The sequence below is a fragment of the Cibotium barometz genome, chromosome 21 (assembly GCF_041138505.1).
Source record: "Cibotium barometz isolate CiBa-2024 chromosome 21, ASM4113850v1, whole genome shotgun sequence".
Lineage (NCBI taxonomy): Eukaryota > Viridiplantae > Streptophyta > Polypodiopsida > Cyatheales > Cibotiaceae > Cibotium > Cibotium barometz.
In genome coordinates this window covers 21,873,261-21,894,662 of record NC_141066.1, presented here as the reverse complement: position 1 = coordinate 21,894,662, position 21,402 = coordinate 21,873,261, and the positions used below count along the sequence as shown (strand labels likewise).

Here is a 21,402-nt window from a genome sequence, read left to right as displayed (position 1 = left end):
ACACCCAGTTCGGAGTAGCAAGCCTACCATTAGGAGATGAGGGCCGCATACTGATTTCCTTGTGTGAGCTGTGTATGCATGTGTGAGTGCTCCCGATGCATGTTGCTCTCATGAATACATCACGAGGATGTTACAGTGGTGGGTTTGGGAAAGGAGGCCACTGCCTTGGTTTATCAAAGTCATTCAATACACCAAACTCCTGTACCGGATGTTACAGTAGTGGATTTGGGAGCGGAGGCCACTGCCTTGGTTTAACAAAGTCATTCAATACACCAAACTCCGGTACAATATTCAACGTGTTTCTCATGACATTACAGGAAAACACAACAGTAATAAAACAACATTGCCACCAAAAAAATACCAAAGAGTATCAATGTAGTGTTTAAGAGTGCACAAGCACAGACAACATTTTGTAAGCCTTCCCCTACTTGACAAAAATTATTTGCAATATACAGATACAACTCCCAGCTCATCCTACTAGCATGATTTTCACATTTAGTGCTTGTCAACTCCTTCAACTGGTGTTTCTTCTATGCCATCTACCACGCCATCTACCACGCCATCTTCCACGCCATCTTCCATGCCATCTTGTCCCACTACTCTGCGCTGTTTCTTGAGGAGGTTGATGCCCTGAAGTGCTTGCAGGTGGATGCACATTTTCTGTTGGCTGAGAAGCATAAGGCAGCTGTCCACGCCCTGTCCCACTACTCTGCGCTGTTGGAAAGGTTTCTTGAGGAGGTTGATGCCCTGAAGTGTTTGCATGTGGATGCACATTTTCTGTTGGCTGAAAAGCATAAGGCAGCTGTCCACGCCCTGTCCCACTACTCTGCGCTATTGGAAAGGTTTCTTGAAGAGGTTGATGCCCTGAAGTGCTTGCATGTGGATGTGGATGCACATTTTCTGTTGGCTGAAAAGCATAAGGCAGCTGTCCACGCCCTGTCCCACTACTCTGCGCTGTTGGAAAGGTTTCTTGAGGAGGTTGATGCCCTGAAGTGCTTGCATGTCGATGCACATTTTCTGTTGGCTGAAAAGCATCAGGCAGCTGTCCACGCCCAGTCCCACTACCCTGCGCTGCTGGAAAGGTTCCTTGAGGAGGTTGATGCACATTTTCTATTGGCTGAAAAGTGTAAGGTGCCTGTTCTTGTGGATGGAATTCCTGCTGCCCTTCAATAAAAGGAGATATTAAACCACCCTGGACCCTGACACCTGCACCATAAACCAGGGGTAAATCTCGACATATAATCAGGAGTCTTGAATGGCCTCAGATTAATACTGCTGGTAGGTAAAGCATGTGTACTGTGCTTACATGCTTACACTAACCAAAAAAAAAAGGGAAAATTCTTAAACATAAACATATTCCATAGCCAAATTCTCAATCAAAGCATACACATTTCACTATAAAGGCACAATAAAGGCACACCGTGATGTCCTGGCTGCTGTAGCTGAGACGCTGCCTCGGCAGGCTGTGGTAGTGGCAATTGAAGCACCTGAACAGTTCGCAATATAAAAAATATGTACAGACCCTAACAAGCATCTCATTGCCAGTGAAACTGATACTCTCCAGTGTGGGCTCAGTATTTTTTGTCTGGTGCCAATATATTAACAGAAATTACTCACCTGCTCATAAGGCGGACTGCCATGCATATAGGGACCAAGCTGAGCATACATTGTTTGCTCAGGATACTGCCAGTACAAGAAAGCACGTTTCGCTCAGTACACACAACAATTATTTTTTGTCTAATGCCAGTATATTAACAGAAATTACTCACCTGCTCATAAGGCAGAATGCCATGCATGTAGGGACCAAGCTGAGCATACATCGTTTGATCAGGATACTGCCAGTACAAGAAAGCACGTTTCACTCAGTACACATAACAAGCTCTACTGCATATGCAGCATATGTAAGTGTCTACCTGCCTATCTAGACGTATACAAGCACAACTGAAACCATCACGGGGTAATGAAGAATCCCCTATCAAGGGGGCACCCTTTTCAAAGCTGGACTGGAAGAAGTACAGCAATAACCACTCATACCCACTGGCCACTGGAATTATAGTATGCTGGTGCTGGCTGCACATCTGACAACATTGCTTCTTGTAAATCGTCGGGATACCCTGCCTGTCAAAGCAAAATACACATCTTCTATCAAGGAAGGGAACCCTTTTCAAAGCTGAACTGGAAGTGTACAGCAATAACCACTCATACCCACTGGCCACTGGAATAATCACTGGAATAATAGTTGTTAGTTGGTGCTGGCTGCACATAGGGATACCCTGCCTGTCAAAGCAAAATACACCTCTCCTATCAAGGAGGCGCACCCTTTTCAAAGCTGAACTGGAAGAGTACAGCAATAACCACTCATACCCCCTGTCCACTGAAATTATAGTATGTTGGTGCTGGCTGCACAGTTGAAAACATTGCTTCTTGTGAACTGTCAGTATACCCTGCCTGTCAAAGCAAAATACACATCTCCTATCAAGGAGGGGCACCCTTTTCAAAGCTGAACTGGAAGTGTACAGCAATAACCACACATACCCACTGGCCACTGGAATAGTTGTTGTAAGTCGGTTGCACACGGTAAAACATTGCTTCTTGTGAACGGTCAGGATACCCTGCCTGTCAAAGCGGAAACCACATCTGATTCAAGATATCATATCGCTGTGATATGCTACTAGACATAAATCCCGATGTCAAGAGAGTAGTTAAGTCCATAAAGCTTACTGGCAGTTGCATCTGACGTGGTATTTGCCCCACCCATGCAAGTGGCATCACAGGTCCGGGCACATGTGCTCCTGGTGATTGCAAGAATGGAGATGCAAGTGGGCCAGCTACCATGTTCATAAAGTTATATTCTGTGTATCTGGGTGCAGCAGGTAGCTGCACAGAGCTCTGAGGATAAGGTATTGGATTTGGATATAATGTAAGTTCCTGAAACAGTCCAACAGCAGAGTCTTTAAAAATAGACACCTAGCATCGGATAAATAAAGGATACAGCCTGTTGAAGTATACCAGAAAAGCAAGATAATTTCCTACCAAGCCAGTTGAATCGAAAGAACCCTCAACGTTAGACAATGGGCGCGTTAATTCAGTGGAATTTGAGAGAGGGATGGGAGTTTCGGTGTGTTCAGTCAATGGATCCACCCCCTGCAAATAAAAATCAGTTACCCAACGTATATTTTGAGGCATAACAAACAAATTTACTGCAAACAAAACAACTCTACAAGGCTACAAGACCTTCCTGTCAGATCTCTGACTGAAGTTGATGTTAGGCCACCAGCCTATTGAGCCCTAATTAATGAAGTATTAGAAACAGAATGGGGAAGAACTACTTGATGGCAATGGCAAGATCACAGAAAAAGCAAGTGCTTTGGCAGCAATTGTTCTATAAAGCTTAGCTACCTTGATAACATGTTTGCTTTGCTCACCAGCTAAAACAGGCCACAAGCTCTCTGCATGCGTACAAACCGACTGTTGCTACAATCCTATCTGCAGATGCTGCACTGAGCCAGAGGTGGCACCTATCACAGCTTCTGACCCATCAGCGGTATGATAAAAAATGTTGAAAAGGACCTGTGTTGTGAACAATGCAGGAACTGGAAAGAGTTTCTACCAAAGGGCAAGGTGACCTGCAGACATAAACCTTTACTTAAATCTATGGCCAGAAGAACCCTGATTGAGGCAATGTTACCTAACAGGCTATCCCCTAATCTGAAAACCCTGAATGAGGCACCGTTATCTAGCAGTCAGCCCAGAGCCCAGAGCCCAGCAGCACCAAACCTAAATCACAAATGACCCTAAAAGTGATTTAACAAGGTAGATATCAAGTAGGAGGTGGCGACAGCTCTCTATTTTTAACCTAAGGAAAAATCTCTCATGAGCTCAAGTTGGGTGGTGGTGATATTCCGTCCTTTCACAACACTCTTGACTGTGAAAAGTTAAATTTGAAATTTACATGCAGTTTTCCTGCCCATGCCTGGAGTTCCCACTACAAAAGCGCCCCCACCTCCCCCTTTTTCTTTCTCGGGCATGTCCTCTTTTTCTGGCGTTTTTGTTGCTTCCATGTGCCCTTTTCCATCCTATTTTGCTGCTTTTGCGGTTAATCCTGTGCTTTTTGGCCGTTGGTTGGCAACCTATAGCTTTCCCCCTAAGGAGTGTAGCCAGTTGCTGCTTCCGGATGCTCCCTACTACTGATGTATTGTAGGACTAGATACTTACCTTCAGTTCTTTCTTTTCTTTTCCAGACAGTGTATCAGATGTCACATGGTTGTACCTTTGGTCTCATAGGTCACTTTGGCCTTTTGAAGACGTTAATATAACATTTCATTTCATTTCATTTCTTTACGAGGTTTCTTTCCCCCAAGTGTATGTACGCACTCTTATGAGTGTGTGTGACCTTATCATGGTGCTTCACTTAACTTCAGTCATTCTCATCAATCTACTTTGAGTGTTGTGCTTCTATCTCTCTCTCCTTGCTTGCTACATCTATGTGTGTGTTGCTACTTTGATCTCCACTCCAATGATTGGTATCAAAGCAAGTTCTCTTGGCCCTCACCCCCTTGTCATCTTCTCCTGGAGTTGCTCTTTTGTCTCAAATTGAGATCCTATTAAGTGGAGAAGGTATACCATATATAGTGTAGTATTAACTATGTTTACAAAAATTTGGTGCATTTCAGAGCATTTCGGGGCACTTTCACACGTTGTAAGGTGATCGCAGACACGAGTGTCAATTCAAACCGCTTTTCTTCGATTTTGGGTTTTCTACATAGCACCAACAGTATTTGGTGTGCAGACAGGGCCATCGTTATCTTTGACATCACATCTTCGGGCTCATCTTCAATAGCATCGTCAACATTATTATTGTTTTCTACATTCCTGCTAAGTATCATTTCCACACTCTACACTGTAATTTTTCAGAGTTTGCAAGTTTCCTTCGTCATCAATGATCTACTAGCAGCCATCTCAGTTGCATTCAATGGACATTGACAGTACCTACATGTAGTTGGGACATTTACATTCTGTGTCAAAGACTAGTTATTTGCAAGTTGAAATAGCAGGCAGTGATGTATTTGGGATGCTTTTTGCTGAGGATAAGCTTGACGGGACCAACTACCCATTGTGGTCCTATATAATGCGCCATGTATTGGTTGCCAAAGGGCTTTGGAATGTTGTTATTGGCGTTGAGGCACGCCTTGTCTTGCCAACACAACAACATAGTACAAATACTTTGGATGGTGATATGAGTTATGATGTAACTGTGGCATCCGCCACCTTCGCACCTTCCACAACAGAACAAGCCAGGCGGGATGGCAGGGATGCATGTGCACATGCATTAGTGGCACTTTTAGTGAAAAGGAGCATCATTCCTCATATTCTCTCATGTAAAACTGCAAAGCATGCTTTGGATGCACTTGTTGCGCCTACCAATTGCGTAACGAGGCATGAGTGGCCTGATTCATGAATGAGGCTTTGCATGTCGGGGACAAGTATGAGAGATTGGCACATAATTCTTGTTCATTACTACCGGGGGACGCGAAGCTATGGCATGCCCGCTTTGGTCACTTGAATTTTGGCAGTTTGTTGCACCTTAAAAGACAAGAGATGGAGCACCTAGTATTCCGTGAAGGAGATGCATGTGTGTGTCTCAGTTTTTTTCATTTCTCGGGTTGAGCACACACCCAAGGTGCTTCATTGCATCAGGCCATAGGTACGAACAGAGAAAGTTTTCAGCCAAATCTCTTAGAAGTCTTCACAATTGCCGTTTGCACTCAGTGGAGAATCTTTGGCTTCAATGGTGAGATCGCTTCAGTTTTTGGGGTCATTTAGAAGGACTGAGTATCTTCAATGTTTGATGTCATGGAGGCACCACAGGAGGACATGTCATCAGATTTGTCTACATCATGGGAGGATAGGTCAGTTGGTGTATCTCCACAGTACACAAATTTCTTAGAGATTGTATCAACAAACCGGGGTTTTGAATTCGGTGTATCAATGGACGTATTACTTGGAGTATGTTCTATAGGACATGGGTGGTTTAGACATAAAAGTGCCGAGAAATACTGATGGATAGGATTTAGTGCAACATTTTTGAGGTTCTTAGTTCTGCTTTCTTCCTTCTTCAGGGTGCATTGGAGATGGTGCAAGCAGTTCTTGTGCTCCATCTAAGCCGATGCATTAGTGCTCGACCATTCTCTAGAGTGTTCCTCTCGTGGGCTGCCGGAGGATACTCAGAGGTTTGCAACGTTTTTTCATGGACGGTTGGACAGACACAAACGCAGAGTGCTTGGTCAGGTGGAAGTTGGTCATCTACAGGTTTCTATGTAGGTCTTCATGCTAACGCGGCGAGGACGGAATGTGAGCCTTCATAGTGGACGTAAAGTGGTCTCGTAGAGTTCGAGATCTTAGGTCTCTTGGATGAGCTTTGCTTGGATCTTTTTAGTGGTCGAGGTGTTAGCTAAGGACTATGTCAGGTCAGAAGGGAGTCAGCCTGGATTAGCTGAGGCCCAAAAGGAGTCAGACATGGGGGTTCACAAGTGGTTTTGGTCTCTTGTGTTGAAGGGGAAACTTCTGGGTTTAGGTCTGACAGTCAATTATCAACAGTCAAGTAGTAGAGTTGAGGGAAAAGGAATTCCAGAGTCACAAGACGATCAGCTACTGTCAACTATGAGTGTAAGGAGCTAAATCTTGGAGAGATTTGAAGTGTTTAGGGGTTAGAAGGTGTCAGCGGTCTAAGGAGGATTTTCGAGTTAGTTTTAGTCTGTTTCTGTAAGCTGGGTCTAGTTCAATCGAAACAATCAGACTGGTGTCAGCAGTAGCAGAGCAGACGGTCGACGGAGGTGTTCAGGAATTTTATGGAAGGGCACTTTGGACACCGTGCAACCGAGGACAACTACAATGCAAGTAGGGCAGAATGCGACACCTACGAGTATGCAAGGCAGAGCTAGACATTAGATGGCAGTCGACATAAAGGGCCGGACCACGGAAGTGACACGTGGCATTGCCATGTGGCAATGATGATGTGGTAGTCGGGTACAACTGGCCGACTCCAACAGCTACTACTAGCCGACTAGGAGCATTGGTGCATATATATACGTGGGTCACCAAATCATCATATTCATCTGCTTTCCTGTGCCGTACTTCACAGAGTGTTTCTCTATAGACAAAGTGCTAGCCAAGAGTGAATAGTAGGTTACGGCACTGTGAATTGGCGTCTTCATTCTCAACCACATCTTGTACTTGAATTTCAGTTGTATTACCTCTTCTTGTACATAATACAAAGCAGTAGTTTAGGACTTTTGTGTGTTGTATGTGTGATTTCACTAGTGACTACACGCTTCTTCCTATCTCTGGAAAACCCTAGCACATAGGCGCAAGTGTTCTACACTCCTCCTAGCCTGAGGTCACATTGCCATGAGTTAGTAAAGGCCCAACAGCGCACCCTAGAATCCCATACGCCTGCATGTACCTATAGCTACTCTGGAGACCTCCCTCTCTACATAGATACGTCATAATAATCGTAAGTGCTATATTTGGCCCACTACTTTTATTACTAAGCCCTTAGCCATAATTAGCCTCTAGTTAGCTTTTTATTGACTCTAGTTAGCTTTTTATTGACTCTAGGCCAATCTAGACCTCACTCTTGCTAGCCCTTAGCCGTGGGTGGGTCCTATCAACCCCTACGCCCAACTAAGTCCTAACTCTAACATTGGGTTAGCACATATTTGTCCCACTACTTTTATTATTAAGCCCTTAGCCATAATTAGCCTCTCGTTAGATATTTATTGACTCTAGGCCAATCTAGACCTCATCCTTGCTAGCCCTTAACACGCCTACAAACCATCATGCGCCATGCGCCTAATGTTACATGCGTTGTGGAAGCGTGACCTTGATTAACCGCCTTTGGCGGTGGCAACGTTGGCCCAAGGTATGACCCAAGGTACGAATCACCTGGATAACCTTGTTATATGCTTTTCTTTCACAGCATTTTGTTCCATTAGGAACACTTTTATTGTTTTTTCCCATACACATGCATTGCACTTGACAACTACACCCTCGCCAACAAAAGCCAACTCTCATAATAACAACACCTAGGTAGCTGACTATTATCATACAGCATTCTCGGTTGGTGAAGCACTTCATCGACACTGGTGGGCTACATCTCCAGTTTCTTCTACATCAACACATGAACCAATCTAAGCAAATTAAATGAGCGCTAATCATATTCTTCTAGAAAAAATACATAAGACAAGAGAGTAAACCCTAATCTACTGTTTATTGCCAAAACACGCTCATATTACAATGGTTCTTGGATTTAGATTTAGATCCAGTTCATGCATGCTAACCTACTGTGCATACAAAAGATGTCTTGCTGAATCCACAGCTTGGTCATGCTCTCCACATGCTTGCGTTCTTGCCTAGAGCTGCCTCTATGTGGGGGTTCTTGCCAACACCTAAGAGATGCTTGAATGAGAACTAAAACCCCTTTTAATAGGGTTCATAGTAGGTCGACCAACGCTTTCATATCATTTTGTACGTCAGATTCCGTTTTAAAAACAATCTCTTGTATATATATATATATATATAATATGTGTGTGTGTGTGTGTGTGTGTGTGTATATGTATGATCAGTTTACACACGCAACATATGTAACACTTTTGGCCTCATAGACCAATTGGATCTTTAGTAGATGATAATAAAATCTCTCTCTCTCTCTCTCTCTCTCTCTCTCTCTCTCATATTTCTTTGCTTCTTTGCTTCAAATCCTAAGCTGTATTCTACATGACCAAAATCTGGAAAAACAAAAATAGTTACATACCAAGTACAGCATTCAAAAGATGAATGTAAAATTGATATTGGCATAAATGAGAGAAATTTTACAAGCCAAACAAAGATACACTACCGAGAGAGAGAGAGAGAGAGAGCGTGATTAAGCCGGCGCACAGGTCATCTCGATTCTCAACAGGCGAGCGCACAGGTCATCGAGAGAGAGAGAGAGAGAGAGAGAGAGAGAGAGAGAGAGAGAGAGAGAGCCAGCTCATCTCGGCGCCAAATTTCTTGTACAGCCATTCCTCGGCTTGAAGGCGATCCCTACTGCAGCGGATTCTCGTGCTTTTCTAATCATAAGCTCTCTAATTGACACGCTTTGGGAGGGTTTCCGGCTCTAGGGTTTCAGGCAGCAGTGGAAGAAGATTAAAGATTTTTTAAAAAAAATTCAGGTTTGCAGGTTTTCTCAAGGGTGCAGCAAGGGTTCAAGCAACTATTCAAGGGTTTGCAGGTGCTGAATTAGGGTTTTCAAGTGCTGAATTAGGGTTTGAGAGAACGGGTTTTCTTTGCTTTTGTACATGGATTTGGATGACCCGGCTGCTGCTGTTGGTGGCATGGCTGCCAATAGCCTTAACATGGATCTTATTGAGGAGATGATCGAGAAGGATGTGGGTTATGCTTCAGATGCCTCGGAGCAACAAAAACGTCAAAGGCTTGATGTTGATGCAAGCTACACTCCGGTGAATGTTGGAGAGAATGCAGAGGAAAGTTCTCAAGTACCTTCTCCGGAGTTTGCACGTTTGCTGCAGATCACTGGTGAGCTACTGCAAGAATATGTGAAGGCAAATAGCGTGCAAATGGCTGCAGTAGATAATGGTGGTGTGGCTGATGTATGCATGGAGACTCCTTTGTTGCTACAACAGCTAGCAGATTTTCATGATCGTGCTGCTATCTTCTTCTTTACTGGACGTATTCCGTTGTTGCCTCGTCTTAGAGCATGGTTGGGCCGCTTGGTGTCGCCTGAGGCACTTGAGGAGATTTATGATGGTCTGAGAGGCTTTTATGAAATACTTTTTCGCACTTCGGAAGCCCTCTTGTGTTTGGTTCGAAGGGTGAGGTCATCTCGCCATGGGATGGTCATTACCCTTCGGCACGTGCTCGGGAACTCCAAGGGCAGTCTGAGATCACAAATACCATGTCTAAAAATGCAATGCTTCAAAAGGTTCGTGATTTGGCAGATTGTCTTGGGCCTAGTACACGGCCTTGTTGATTCCTTTTCTGGGAAGGCTTATGAAAATTGTACAATGGAATGTAAAGGGTATTTCTTCGCGCCAAAAGCAGTTCAGGCTTTGGCATACAACTTTTTGTCATGGTTGGGATGTTTTGTGTGTAGTTGAACATAAGCAGCATAAGTTGGCTAGCAAAGCCTATGTATATAAGGGGTTTCATTGTTGGGTATAAAGTCCCAGTTTCGCCTCCAGACCTTGATCATCGCGTAGCTCTTGTCGAGAGCTTCGCGGCCATATATTTACTTGTACATTTGGCCCTCATTTGGGCCTTGTAAAGGCATTCTTTGTATTTGGTCCGCCGGGCGCCCCATAAGTTGGGCGCCCGCCCATACCCTTGTATTACTATAAATACGAGGTCTCCCTTGAGCCTCAATAAGACATTCAAGATATTCTTGAGCATTGTGTGAGTTCTCTCTCTCTCTCTCACTCTCACTCTTCTCTATCTCCTCTGCACTTCCTTGGCTAAGGCTCTTGTGTTTGAGTCATTCTCCTCCAACAACTGGTATCAGAGCTATGGAGGGAAGCTGTATGCAGAAGCTATGGAGTTAGAGGTGTCTTCCACCACTTGACTACGGGATCGTCAAACACCTCCCTTTTTATCATCAAGATGGTGCGTTTTTTATTCTCTCCCTCTGCTGCCCCCTTGTGCTGCGTTTTTTCTCTCCCTCTGCTGCCCCCTTGTGCTGCGTTTTTTCTCTCCCTCTGCTGCCCCCTTGTGCTGCGTTTCTTCTATCCCTTGCTGCCCCTTGTGCTGCGTTTTTTTTTTACACTCCATTGCTGCGTTTCTGTGCTGCGTTTTTTGGTGCTGCGCTGCTGTAAACAGCAGCGTTTTCTGTGGTCTTGTTCTCTGCCTGCTGTACGGCTGCCATCAGCAGCAGCTAGGGCTGCAGCCAGCAGCCCCACGACTACCAGCAGCAGCCAACGCTGCTGCCAGCAGCCCCACGACTACCAGCAGCAGCTAGGGCTGCAGCCAGCAGCCCCACGACCACCAGCAGCAGTCCGGGCTGCAGCCAGCAGTCCCACGGCCACTAGCAGCAGCCGTCTTTGCCTCACGGCCCTCCAGCAGACGGGATCTTCGAGCAACACCAAAGACAGCAACTTTCTGCCCCTCGGCGAGTTTACATCGACATCTGGTGATTCTCTTCCGACGTCACCTTCACTTGAAGTTGTTTCATCAATCTACGAGCATCCTACAAGTCAACCCATATCTGGTACATAACATCTTGCTATTACTTACTTTCTGAAGTGTCAGTTTGATAAGTCATGGCGTCTACAAGTGATCTTAAGGGTCTACTAGAGATTAAGAAGTTTGCAGGCACTGGGTTTGATCTTTGGAAGGTGAGGATTCAGAATATCCTCTATCTGCGGGAATGTGATACTGCACTTGAGCAGTTCAAACCCGCTGCTATGACAGATGATGAATGGGGAATCCTGAACAGAAAGGCCGTTGCCTATCTCCAGATGGCTGTTGCTGATGAGGTTCTTGTAGACCTCAAAGGGCTGACAACAGCCTATGCCGTTTGGGAGAAGCTGAGAAGCACCTATGAGATCACCACGCCAGTGAACCAGGTACATCTCATCAGGAAACTCATGAATATGCAACTTGATGATTCTAAGAATGCAGTAGAGCATATTACTACTTTCACAGGGGTGCTTAATCAGATGCAGGATTCTGGATTGCCTGCTTTTGATGATAAGTTGAAAGCTATCTTTTTGCTCACTACTTTGCCTGACTCTTGGGAAACACTTGTGGTGTCACTTGGGACAAATCCCAACCTAACTTTTGATGGAGTCAGGGGTGCTATTCTCAATGAAGATATCCGGAGGAAGACCTCAGAGACTAGCGGTTCAGCAAATGTCTCACGAGGAAGGACGACCAAGCGGGGAAATACTACTACCAATTCAAAGGGTAGAAGCAAGAGCAAGGGCCAGCAGTCTGATGTTACATGCTACCAGTGTGGTCGTAAAGGCCACAAGAAGCCAGATTGCAAATTTTACAAGATGGAGCAAGACCGGAAGAAGAAATCCAGTCATTCAAATGACAAAAAGAAGGAAAAAGAGAGTAATTCCAGCAAAGCAGAAGAGTTTGAAAAGGACAAGAGCAAGGCCAATGTGGCCTCTGGTGTTGTCATAGAGGAACTGTCTGACTCAGATGATGTGCTATGTGTTTTTTCTGCTAATGCACTTGATGTTCATAACTTGCATGTCACAGAACCAGATGTTATTCATGCCTTGATGTATGAATCTGATGTGCTTTCACAGACTTGGATTATTGACACGGGTGCCTCTTTTCATGTAACTCCTATCAAGGAGTGTTTTGCAACTTTCACTGCAGGCTCCCGAGGAAAGGTGTTCTTGGGGAATGATCATGCTTGCAATATTGAAGGTATGGGCACCGTGAATTTGACTTTGCAGGATGGTAGTGAGTTTGTGCTGCCAAATGTGAGGTATGTTCCTGGTTTGAAAACCAGTCTCTTGTCTGTGGGCCAGCTTGATGCCTTGGGATACACGGCCATATTTGGAAATGGCACATGGAAATTGACCAAAGGCACAAGGCTGATTTCAAAAGGATGCAAGAAAGGAACATTATATAGCCTTCATGGTCAGGCTTTGTCTGGTAAGTTTATTGCTTTTGCAGAGGTACGCTCCCACATGGAGCTTTGGCATAAGAGACTTGGCCACATGAGCCAAAAGGGTCTCTCCATTTTGTCCTCTTTGAACAAATTTGATGCAAAAGGAAGCAAGCTTGATTTTTGTAATGATTGCTTGTATGGGAAACAGAATAGGAGTTCTTACTCCTCTCGTGCCTCTCGCAAGGCTGAAAAGTTGGACTTGGTCCACTCTGACATATGCAGCATGCCCATTAAATCTAAAGGTGGTTCAAAGTACTTTGTGTCTTTTGTGGATGATCACTCACGAAAAGTATGGATCACTTTGTTGAAATCTAAGGATGATGCTTTTGCTGCATTTCAAAAGTTTTATGCATTTGTTCATACTCAAACAGGAGTGAAGATTAAATGCTTACGCACTGACAATGGGGGTGAGTTTGTTAGTACTAAATTTCAGAAGTTTTGTGATGATAATGGCATTAAGAGGGAACTTACACCCCCCTATAGTCCCTCTTCAAATGGTGTGGCTGAAAGGTATAATCGTACACTGTGTGAAAGAATTCGATGCATGCTGTCCACAGCTAATCTCTCTCAGGATTTTTGGGGAGAAGCCTTGAAAACTGCAGTTCATGTTTGCAATCGATCTCCACACACAGCTTTGAAAGGTGGAATCCCTGAGGAGGTTTGGTCTGGCAAACCGTCCTCATATGCCCACTTACGCATCTTTGGTTGTGATGCATATGTGCATATCCGCAAGGAAGACCGGAACAAGCTTGATGCTAAGTCCGAGAAGGGCACCTTCGTTGGCTACGGTGATGAAGGTGAGATGGGCTACCGTGTGTGGTTGCCATCAACCAACAAAGTGGTTCGCAGCCGGGATGTTGTATTTTATGAGGCAAAGCTGCTCCGTAATGTTTGTGCCTCTCATGGTGATCAGAAAAAGGTCAAATTTCAGCAAGGGCAGCCACCCATTGATGCTGAAAATGAGCCCCAGGATGCTTCACAAAGGGCTGAAGATAATGAGTCCGTGATATTTGAGCCAGAAGAGGTTGGACAGCCGCTTCATGCTCCTGGAGGTGTAGGGCAGCAACCCCTATATGCTGAAAATCAGACTGTTCGTGAAAACCCACAGCCTTTTGATGCTGAAATTATGATTCCTCCCGATATTGACCCCCAACCAGCCAATGATCATTGGGTACGGAGGTCTACTCGCTTTCGGAGGGAACCTCAGCGTTTTGATCCCTCTTTGCAACATGTTTTGCTTACAGATGAGGGTGAGCCTCTTACTTTCAAAGAGGCTAAGTCTTGTGAACTCCGAAACAAGTGGGAGCATGCTATGCAGGAGGAGATTAAGTCTAAGTTGGCTAGCAAAGCCTATGTATATAAGGGGTTTCATGTTTTCTACAGCGGACATCCTGCTTCGCAATCATGTGTTATGTTTGCTGTTCGTTCGCAGTTTCAGCCTTCTCTTGTGATTCAAGATGTTCATGGAAGATTTCTAGTGATACGATGGTTTGGGATGATACGCCTTTATGGTTGTTAGGGGTGTATGCTCCAAATAATGCTCGTGCACGTCGTTTGCTGTGGAATGACTTGTGTGCTCTTTCAATCTCTCATCCTGGCTTTGTGATGGGAGACTTTAATATGTGTCTCCAGGGAGCAAGCCACGTCGCCTCATTCTGTAATGGATGTCCCGGAGAGAATGGCATGGGAAGCTTTTGCAGCAAGGTCGCTAAAACAAGACATGTGGTCTTGGTTGCATCCAAATGAAAGGGGTTACACTTATGCCTCACAACAGTTTCGGGGCACTTATGCTAGATTGGATAGGATGTATATTTTACATCAAGATCTCTTTTTGCCAGAGGTTCTTACTATGATGGTTGATCAGCAACAGGTTTTGTCGGATCATCGGCCACTTGTGTTTGAAATGGTCTATCATCCTGTGGATGCATATAAAGGCTTGTTGGGACACTTGCCTTTGCGCTTAAATCACACTTTTTTGGAGCATGAAGTTTTTGATGTTTATATGCGTCAGTTGATACGACATTTCTCCACAAGAGTGTCCATGGCTGATTATCGTGCTTGGCCAGTGTTCCTTACCAACACTCGGAAATTAGCGCGGCATTATGGTCTTGCTAATGCCTCTATACAAAAACAGCATGTGGCTCTTCTTGAGTCGCTTTTAAAGGGCTTGCAGGCGTTCATGTTTACTGACTCTATGGATGCTGAAGTTATGGATGCCATAGAATGGCTGAAAAAGGAGCTATCTAGGGTGCAGGAAGCACAATATGTTCGCTTTAAACTACTTGCACGTCTTGATGCTTTGCGGGATGCTAACTGTCAATCTCATCGCTTCTATGATAAGTTGCATCAAAAACATATGCGTGAGAATATTGTTAGGCTGATGGATGCCCAAGGCAACCTTGTTACTCAACCTTCTGAGGTTATTCAACATTGCATCAGGTTTTATGAAGATTTGCTTGCCCCTCGAGAGGATGTCTCGCCGGCTGTCCTGGCTGCAAAAGGGAGTCATTGTTTGCTGAAGTACGATATCAAGTTGACCCTGATGTGGCGGTTCAGCTTGATGCTCCTATTACTCAAGGGAAAGTGGAAGCTGTTCTCTCCAAACTTCCCATGGGAAAGAGCCCTGGTTGGGATGGTTTGACAAATGAGTTTTTTCGAAAATTTGTTGATCAGCTTGCAGAGCCTTTGACGCTTATTTGTCAAAGGATTTGGGATGAGGGATATATGCCTGCCGATTGGAAGTTAGGCATACTTCGTTTGTTGCCCAAAGTCCCTTCGCCTACTTCTTTGGCTCAATGGCGCCCGATCTCACTTATGGGTATTATGTATAAAATCTTTACAAAGATTTTTGCCAATCGCTTGCAGAAGGTGCTTCCTACTCTTATTCATCCATATCAATATGGATTTGTGCATGGCAGGAATATTTTGCATAATATTCTTAATGTTCAAATTGGAGTGGATTATGCCAAGGCAAAGAAGCAAGAGATTGTGATGGTGCAACTAGATCTTGAAAAAGCTTTTGATCATGTCAGCTGGTCTTTCCTTTCTCAGTTAATGACAGCCATGGGCTTTGGTTCCCAAATTGGCTAATTTGGTGCATTTACTTGGCTCTGGCTCTATCACGCGGATTATGCTCAATGGAGGACTTTCGGATGGTATTTCTCTCACCCGTTCTCTCCGGCAGGGCTATCCTCTTAGCCCTCTTTTCTTTGCCATTGCCACTCATCCTATGTTATCTCGCCTAGATGCTATGGCATCGCATGGTGAAGTGGTTGGTTTGCATCTCCCTCATGGCAAGCAATTGGTTGCTCAAGCCCTTGCGGATGACACTTTTATGTTTCTCAGGGCCGAAAAAGCCAATATAGATCGAGCAATGGAAGCTTGGAATAATTTTGCATTGGCTTCTGGGCTGAAAATAAATTCAACAAAATCAGCCCTCATTGTATGCACGGAATTTGATCTTGAGGCATTAGGGTGGCAAGGCCGTGTGGTGCATACAGGAGACATTGTTCGTCATCTTGGGTATCCGGTGGGTGTGGATGCGGACCCCCAAGCGCTTCTTGCTTGGATTTTTGCTCGGATCTCGGATAAATTTGTGTATTGGAAAGCTCAAGGGTGGCCTATGCACGTGAGGGTTAAGGTAGCTCAGGTTATTATGCTTAGCATGATTTCCTATTTTTTGCCTTTGCTACCTTGGACGCACAAATTTCTTCTCTGTTTGGTTGCTCCCATTCGGTTTATGCTGTGGAAGAGGCAAGGAAATATTATGGGTCAAACATGGATAGCTTGGAATCACATTACGACGCCCAAAAGAATGGGTGGGGCTGCTTTACTGGATGTCCGCTTGCATATGGTGGCGCGTAGGTGGGCGCTTTTTCAGGATATGTGTTTGCAGGAGCAGCCTTGGGTATTCATGGCTCGTGACTTGATTGAGTTGGAGGGATTGTCACATGGACGGACACGTGTGCAGGCTTCATGGTGGGACATTGTGAATACGGCTCATCCTGTTCGTATTCGCTCATCTCACATTTGGATGCAGATGTTATTTCGTTATGGTCTACGGCGGCTCGGCTGGCTCATCTTTGATGCTTTTATCTGGGATGCTTATTTGGCTAGGAGGCTTTCTTATTAGTGTACAGGTTTGCATGGTCATGATCCTTTAGAGGATCTTTTGTGGGGGTTTTTTTGGGGCCATAGGTTCTGTGTGAGCCATGTGGCTGATGTACATTTTTACATATAATATAAAACACCATTTCACGGAAAAAAAAAAAGATACACTACCTCATTCAAATCAATATGAGTTTCATCCACCAGATTGGCATCAACATCATTCAAAGATTCTTCATGACTTGCTTCACTGTGTTCATCCATATTTGTGTCCTCATTTGAGTGTTGAAACCCATAGTACATTTCTTCAGAAGTTTCATCACTGTGTTTGTCAGTATCCACTCTCTGCACCAGTACCGAAGAGGATCTGCTCTCTTTATCCATTAATTCCAAAGGTTCGTGCAAATCATCACCAGTTTCCTGAAAATTTGGGAGAAAAAAAAATCCCCTTCCTTTAAAGATGCTTACAGCACCTGGAAGTGCACTGCACTCATTTTTCGTCTCCCAAGTTCATAACACTAGATTATCCAACTCTTAAAATTCCTTAGGGGAAAAGAGAACTGTGTGTCCTTCATGAGTTTAAAGAAAAATTGGACTCTCAGCCCAATAAAAATGCTTTACTTCCTGGTGTTCAATTTTGTGAGCAATCCTCAAAGCTTCCCTCTCACATTCTGTCATTTCAGGGCCCGTATCCAATTTTGTGGTATAGATTTTCTCATCGGTTACATCAAATTCGTCCCAATTCCTGAGACATATCATAAAACTGTAAAATACAGTCCTTACTGCATCACATTGAAGAATAAAGACAATGCCCACGTGTGATGCCTCATTTGCATGGTTCACTGAGACCTTGCAAAGTCCTTAAATCTATGATGGCAATGAGAGGCTGTCATGTATCTTTCCCAAAAGACCTATGCAAACTTGTGTTTCTTGATTTGACTGCGAGTTAACTGCGAGTATCATGCATTTTTTCCACTTGCCCTCCAATGTAGAAGCACTCGCCTGTTAGAGGTGCCAGCTTCCAAGTCCACTGCTGTTAGATTATCCTTGTTTGAAGACCAAGATTTGAGTTCATGATCCAGCTCTCCATGCTGGCCCTGTGATAAGTATGAGTCTGTAACAAGCTCTGAATGGCTTTTACTAGCAGAGTCCTTTTGCAGCACATCTCTGTTCAGAGGAACATCCTGCAGAGGCAAGAGAGATATTTAACCTTCAAAAGATATAAATATGCACGCATTTACGGTACAAAAAAGAGCAGAACCTTGATAGCAGCCATTAGAATGTCTACCTACCTTGGCAATAATCTGCACAAGATCTTTGGCATGAATCATAAGTGCTTTTACAGGTTGTCTTCTTACATGTCGGATTACTTCACTAGTTGAATAGCTATGAGTAGTATCCTGGGCCATTTTTAGTACAACTCCTATTTCAAAAGCCACCACTACAATTACTCCATTAGGTTCAAACAAAGCAAGCATCACATGTAACAGCAGATGACAAGTGAATCAAAGTGCTAATAATGCAGAAAAATCTGAAGTGCTCATCAAAAGTTCAAGTAAACAGAAATGAAGCTCGCAATTTAGACTCTGCACACTCATGACATGCAATATTTCACTGAGTGACACATGCTTCACTATGTAGCCCATGGGGTTAAAAACCAACCGTAGTCTTTTGCAGCGCTTGCTGTGTGGAAGATGCCTGAGTAGACAGACCCATTTTTCACCTGAACTTCAACCAGCTGCCCAACTAAGCATGCTGTTATACATATTAAGTAATCACTCAAATTCCCAAGTTCCTGCATCTGTGACTGATTCATGCTTCAACCTCAACTGGGCAAAGTTTTGGCTGTCAAACTGTATCACCACATCATCTCTGAATCAAAAAAACTTTATCAAAACTACGTTTGGCTTCTAAAATTTATCAAAGGACTCCACACACCCACCCACCCCCCAACCCACACACACACACAAGAAATCTCTATCTCTCTCTCTCTCTCTCTCTCTCTCTCTCTCTCTCTCTCTCAATGGCTCACCCAACACAAGAAATGGGAGTTCTATGCTCGGAAAGAGGATGAATTATACCGACTTTCTTAGGGCCGAACTGCAAAGAGGCCTGGAGGAAACTCCGAGAACATCGCCCTCCCACACCTAACACCTGCCCGGACACATGGCACTCCTATGCACGCTCCCTCTATCATATCCCCCATCAGCCACCCCTACCTCCACCACCAGATCCCCGTCCCACCACCTCCACCTTCTTCACAAAGGGCATGGTCCTCAAGGCCATTCGTAGACTACGCAATGGGCGAGCCCAGGGTCATGAGGGACTCACTGCCGAGTACATCTCGCATGCCAATGATACCCTAGCGCCCCTACTAGCCTACATGTTCAATAGAGCCCTTTGTGAAGGATTTCCACCCTCTTGGTCCACCAATACCATCACCCCCATCCTCAAAGCCAGAGATCCACAATCCAAAAAAAAAAGCATTCTGTTAAACTTCTCGCACAAGAGCACAGGCTCGCTGAAGCTCACGCTCCCCCCTCCTGCTCGCGCTGCTGCCTGCACGCCCTCCCCCCCTTCCCGCCCACGCGTCTGCTCCCCCCCCCCCCCCCCCCCCCCCCCCCCCGCTGCCCTCGCGTATGTTCCCCCTCCCCCGCCTGGTTTGCTTGCACGCCCCAGCGCTGTAGCGCCCGCCGCCCCCCCCCCCTCTCCTCTCCTTCGCGCCCCCCCTCCCTTCTTCAGCGCCCCGCCCCCCCTCCGCCAGCCGTCGCCCTCTCTTTCCCCCCCTCCCCCCCCCCTTTTTCACGTTGCTTCCGCCCCCCCCCCCCCCCCCCCCCCCCCCCCCCCGCGGGGTCTTTTTTTTTTTGTCTTCGCCGCCTTATCCCCCCCCCCCCCCCCCCCCGCGGGGTCTTTTTTTTTTTGTCTTCGCCGCCTTATCCCCCCCTCCCCTTCTTTCTGTTTTTTCCGTCCCCCTGGGTTTTTTTTTGCCTTCCGCCTTCCCCCTCCGCCCTTTGTGTGCAGCTCGGTTCTTGCAGGACTCTCCGCATTCGCTCCAGCTTCAGACTCTGATGGAGGCTCCTCCCGCCCCACCTCAGAGAGGGACTCTCTCGCAGCCCCCTTGCCCGCCCCTGCTGAGGATACCCCCATCAAGCTTTCTCTTTCGCCAGAAGAGGAAGCGAGCCTCGCCGCAGAGGTGTGGAACGCCTCCAGGCACATTCCACCATCTGCCGTATAGTCGGCACTCGCCCTAGCAGAGGGGAGATCCGGGATCTTCTCCAGGCCCGCCTTCTTGCAGATGTGGGCAAGATCCTGGACGTTCAGCTACTGGGCCGTGGACACTACCAGATCGAGTTCGAGACAGCCCAGAGTGTGGCCAAGGTCCTAGCCATGAGTCCCCTTGACATCAGGGGCGCTCGGGCATTCTTCAGACCTTGGCTGCATGGCTCTTCTGAGCATTCGGAAGAAGCTTTTGTATTGGAGTGCAGCTCGGCTATCCTTGGCTGGGAGGGTGGTGGTGGCAAATCAGGTGCTTTTAGCGACCATGTGGTACATCACGTCTTGCTGGATCTTCTCGAGCTCTTGCATCAGCCAGGTACAGAGGCTGATTAGGAACTTTCTTTGGTCTGGGCGGGATGGTCAACCAGTCGGGCTAAGGTCGCTTGGGCAGTTATTACACTTCCGCTGGCCCAGGGGGGCTTGGGCATTATAGATCCAGTTGATCAGAGTAGAGCCTTATTGGGGAAGCTTATTGTTCGGGGGCTGCTTCCGGGCGTTGAGCCTTGGAAAGAGCTTCTTTTGCAACGGCTGCAGGCTCGGGCTCCCCCAACAACTTGGGCACCAGAGATACGATGGATCTTCATAGAGATGAGGAGGACAAGCCTCAGTAGAGGATGGGAGGACAGATTTGCCTTGAGCATCCTGCGAGCTTGGGAGTTGCTGAGACCGGGACTCTCTCAGAGACGTCCTTCTTGTGATGAGGAGCGGGCCAGACAGCCGCTCATTTGGAGCCCAGCGGTTCGCACAGAGCAGGGTCATATGCTGGGTTCTCGGCCTAGTCTAGCCTGGGGACCATTGGCGGCAGGCCCAGCACGTAGTTTTGGAGACTGGCAGGCCTTCTGCAGCCTCCCAGAGGAGATCCAGGTGGAGAGGCTGAGTAACTTCAGAGGGGGGCTGATTATGAGGGATGACATTCAAGAGGCACTCACAGAGGAGTGGTTCATGCCTCTCGAGCCAGTGGCCCCACGGTGGATGGGAGCCTTTACACAGTTGGAGATCCTGATTGCTGTCAGAGCTTGCACTGAGGATGGTAGATGCCTCTACTATTAGATCCAGGATGAGGGCAGACTTCAGAGAGTGGAGGTGGAGTCGCCTTTGGTTGCAGAGTGCATTTTTCAGAGGATACGCGTAGTGGCCGCCGCTTCTCGAAAGTGGCATATTGACCCAGACCCTGCAGATATGGACTCTGATTGGCGCATATGGGCATATGCAGCGTGCCCCTTGGCCCGGCTCCAGTGGGGACCCTGGCGAGTACGAGTGGCATGATCCTTATGCATCCCCTTCCAGTATACTGTTCGGTTGGGGCGACATATTTTGACAGCGAGGAGGATGGTCTC

At 46.1% G+C, this 21,402-nt stretch overlaps 1 protein-coding gene across 6 annotated transcripts in view; it reads right to left on the bottom strand.

Annotated features, from left to right (window-relative positions):
* Positions 1-246: 246 nt before the first annotated feature.
* LOC147626957 (uncharacterized) overlaps positions 247-21,402 on the bottom strand; it is a 33,909-nt gene continuing 12,753 nt past the window's right edge. Inside the window, exons 2-17 of one of the 6 annotated variants that reach the window (XM_086815512.1) lie at positions 18,452-18,642; positions 18,082-18,212; positions 17,792-17,973; positions 17,411-17,534; positions 16,964-17,209; positions 3,034-3,144; positions 2,722-2,928; positions 2,536-2,616; positions 2,365-2,448; positions 2,210-2,277; positions 1,914-2,118; positions 1,770-1,835; positions 1,618-1,683; positions 1,421-1,487; positions 935-1,206; positions 247-880 (exon numbers count right to left, since the gene is read on the bottom strand). In XM_086815512.1, the coding sequence (XP_086671638.1) occupies positions 515-880; positions 935-1,206; positions 1,421-1,487; positions 1,618-1,683; positions 1,770-1,835; positions 1,914-2,118; positions 2,210-2,277; positions 2,365-2,448; positions 2,536-2,616; positions 2,722-2,928; positions 3,034-3,144; positions 16,964-17,209; positions 17,411-17,534; positions 17,792-17,973; positions 18,082-18,212; positions 18,452-18,605 (2,430 nt within the window). In that variant the 5' untranslated portion in view covers positions 18,606-18,642 and the 3' untranslated portion in view covers positions 247-514. Of the gene's footprint in view, positions 1,207-1,420; positions 1,488-1,617; positions 1,684-1,769; positions 1,836-1,913; positions 2,122-2,205; positions 2,278-2,364; positions 2,449-2,535; positions 2,617-2,721; positions 2,929-3,033; positions 3,145-16,963; positions 17,210-17,410; positions 17,535-17,791; positions 17,974-18,081; positions 18,213-18,451; positions 18,643-21,402 lie in introns of all 6 variants that reach the window. The other 5 variants (XM_086815513.1, XM_086815511.1, XM_086815517.1 and 2 more) reach the window with 5 other exon arrangements.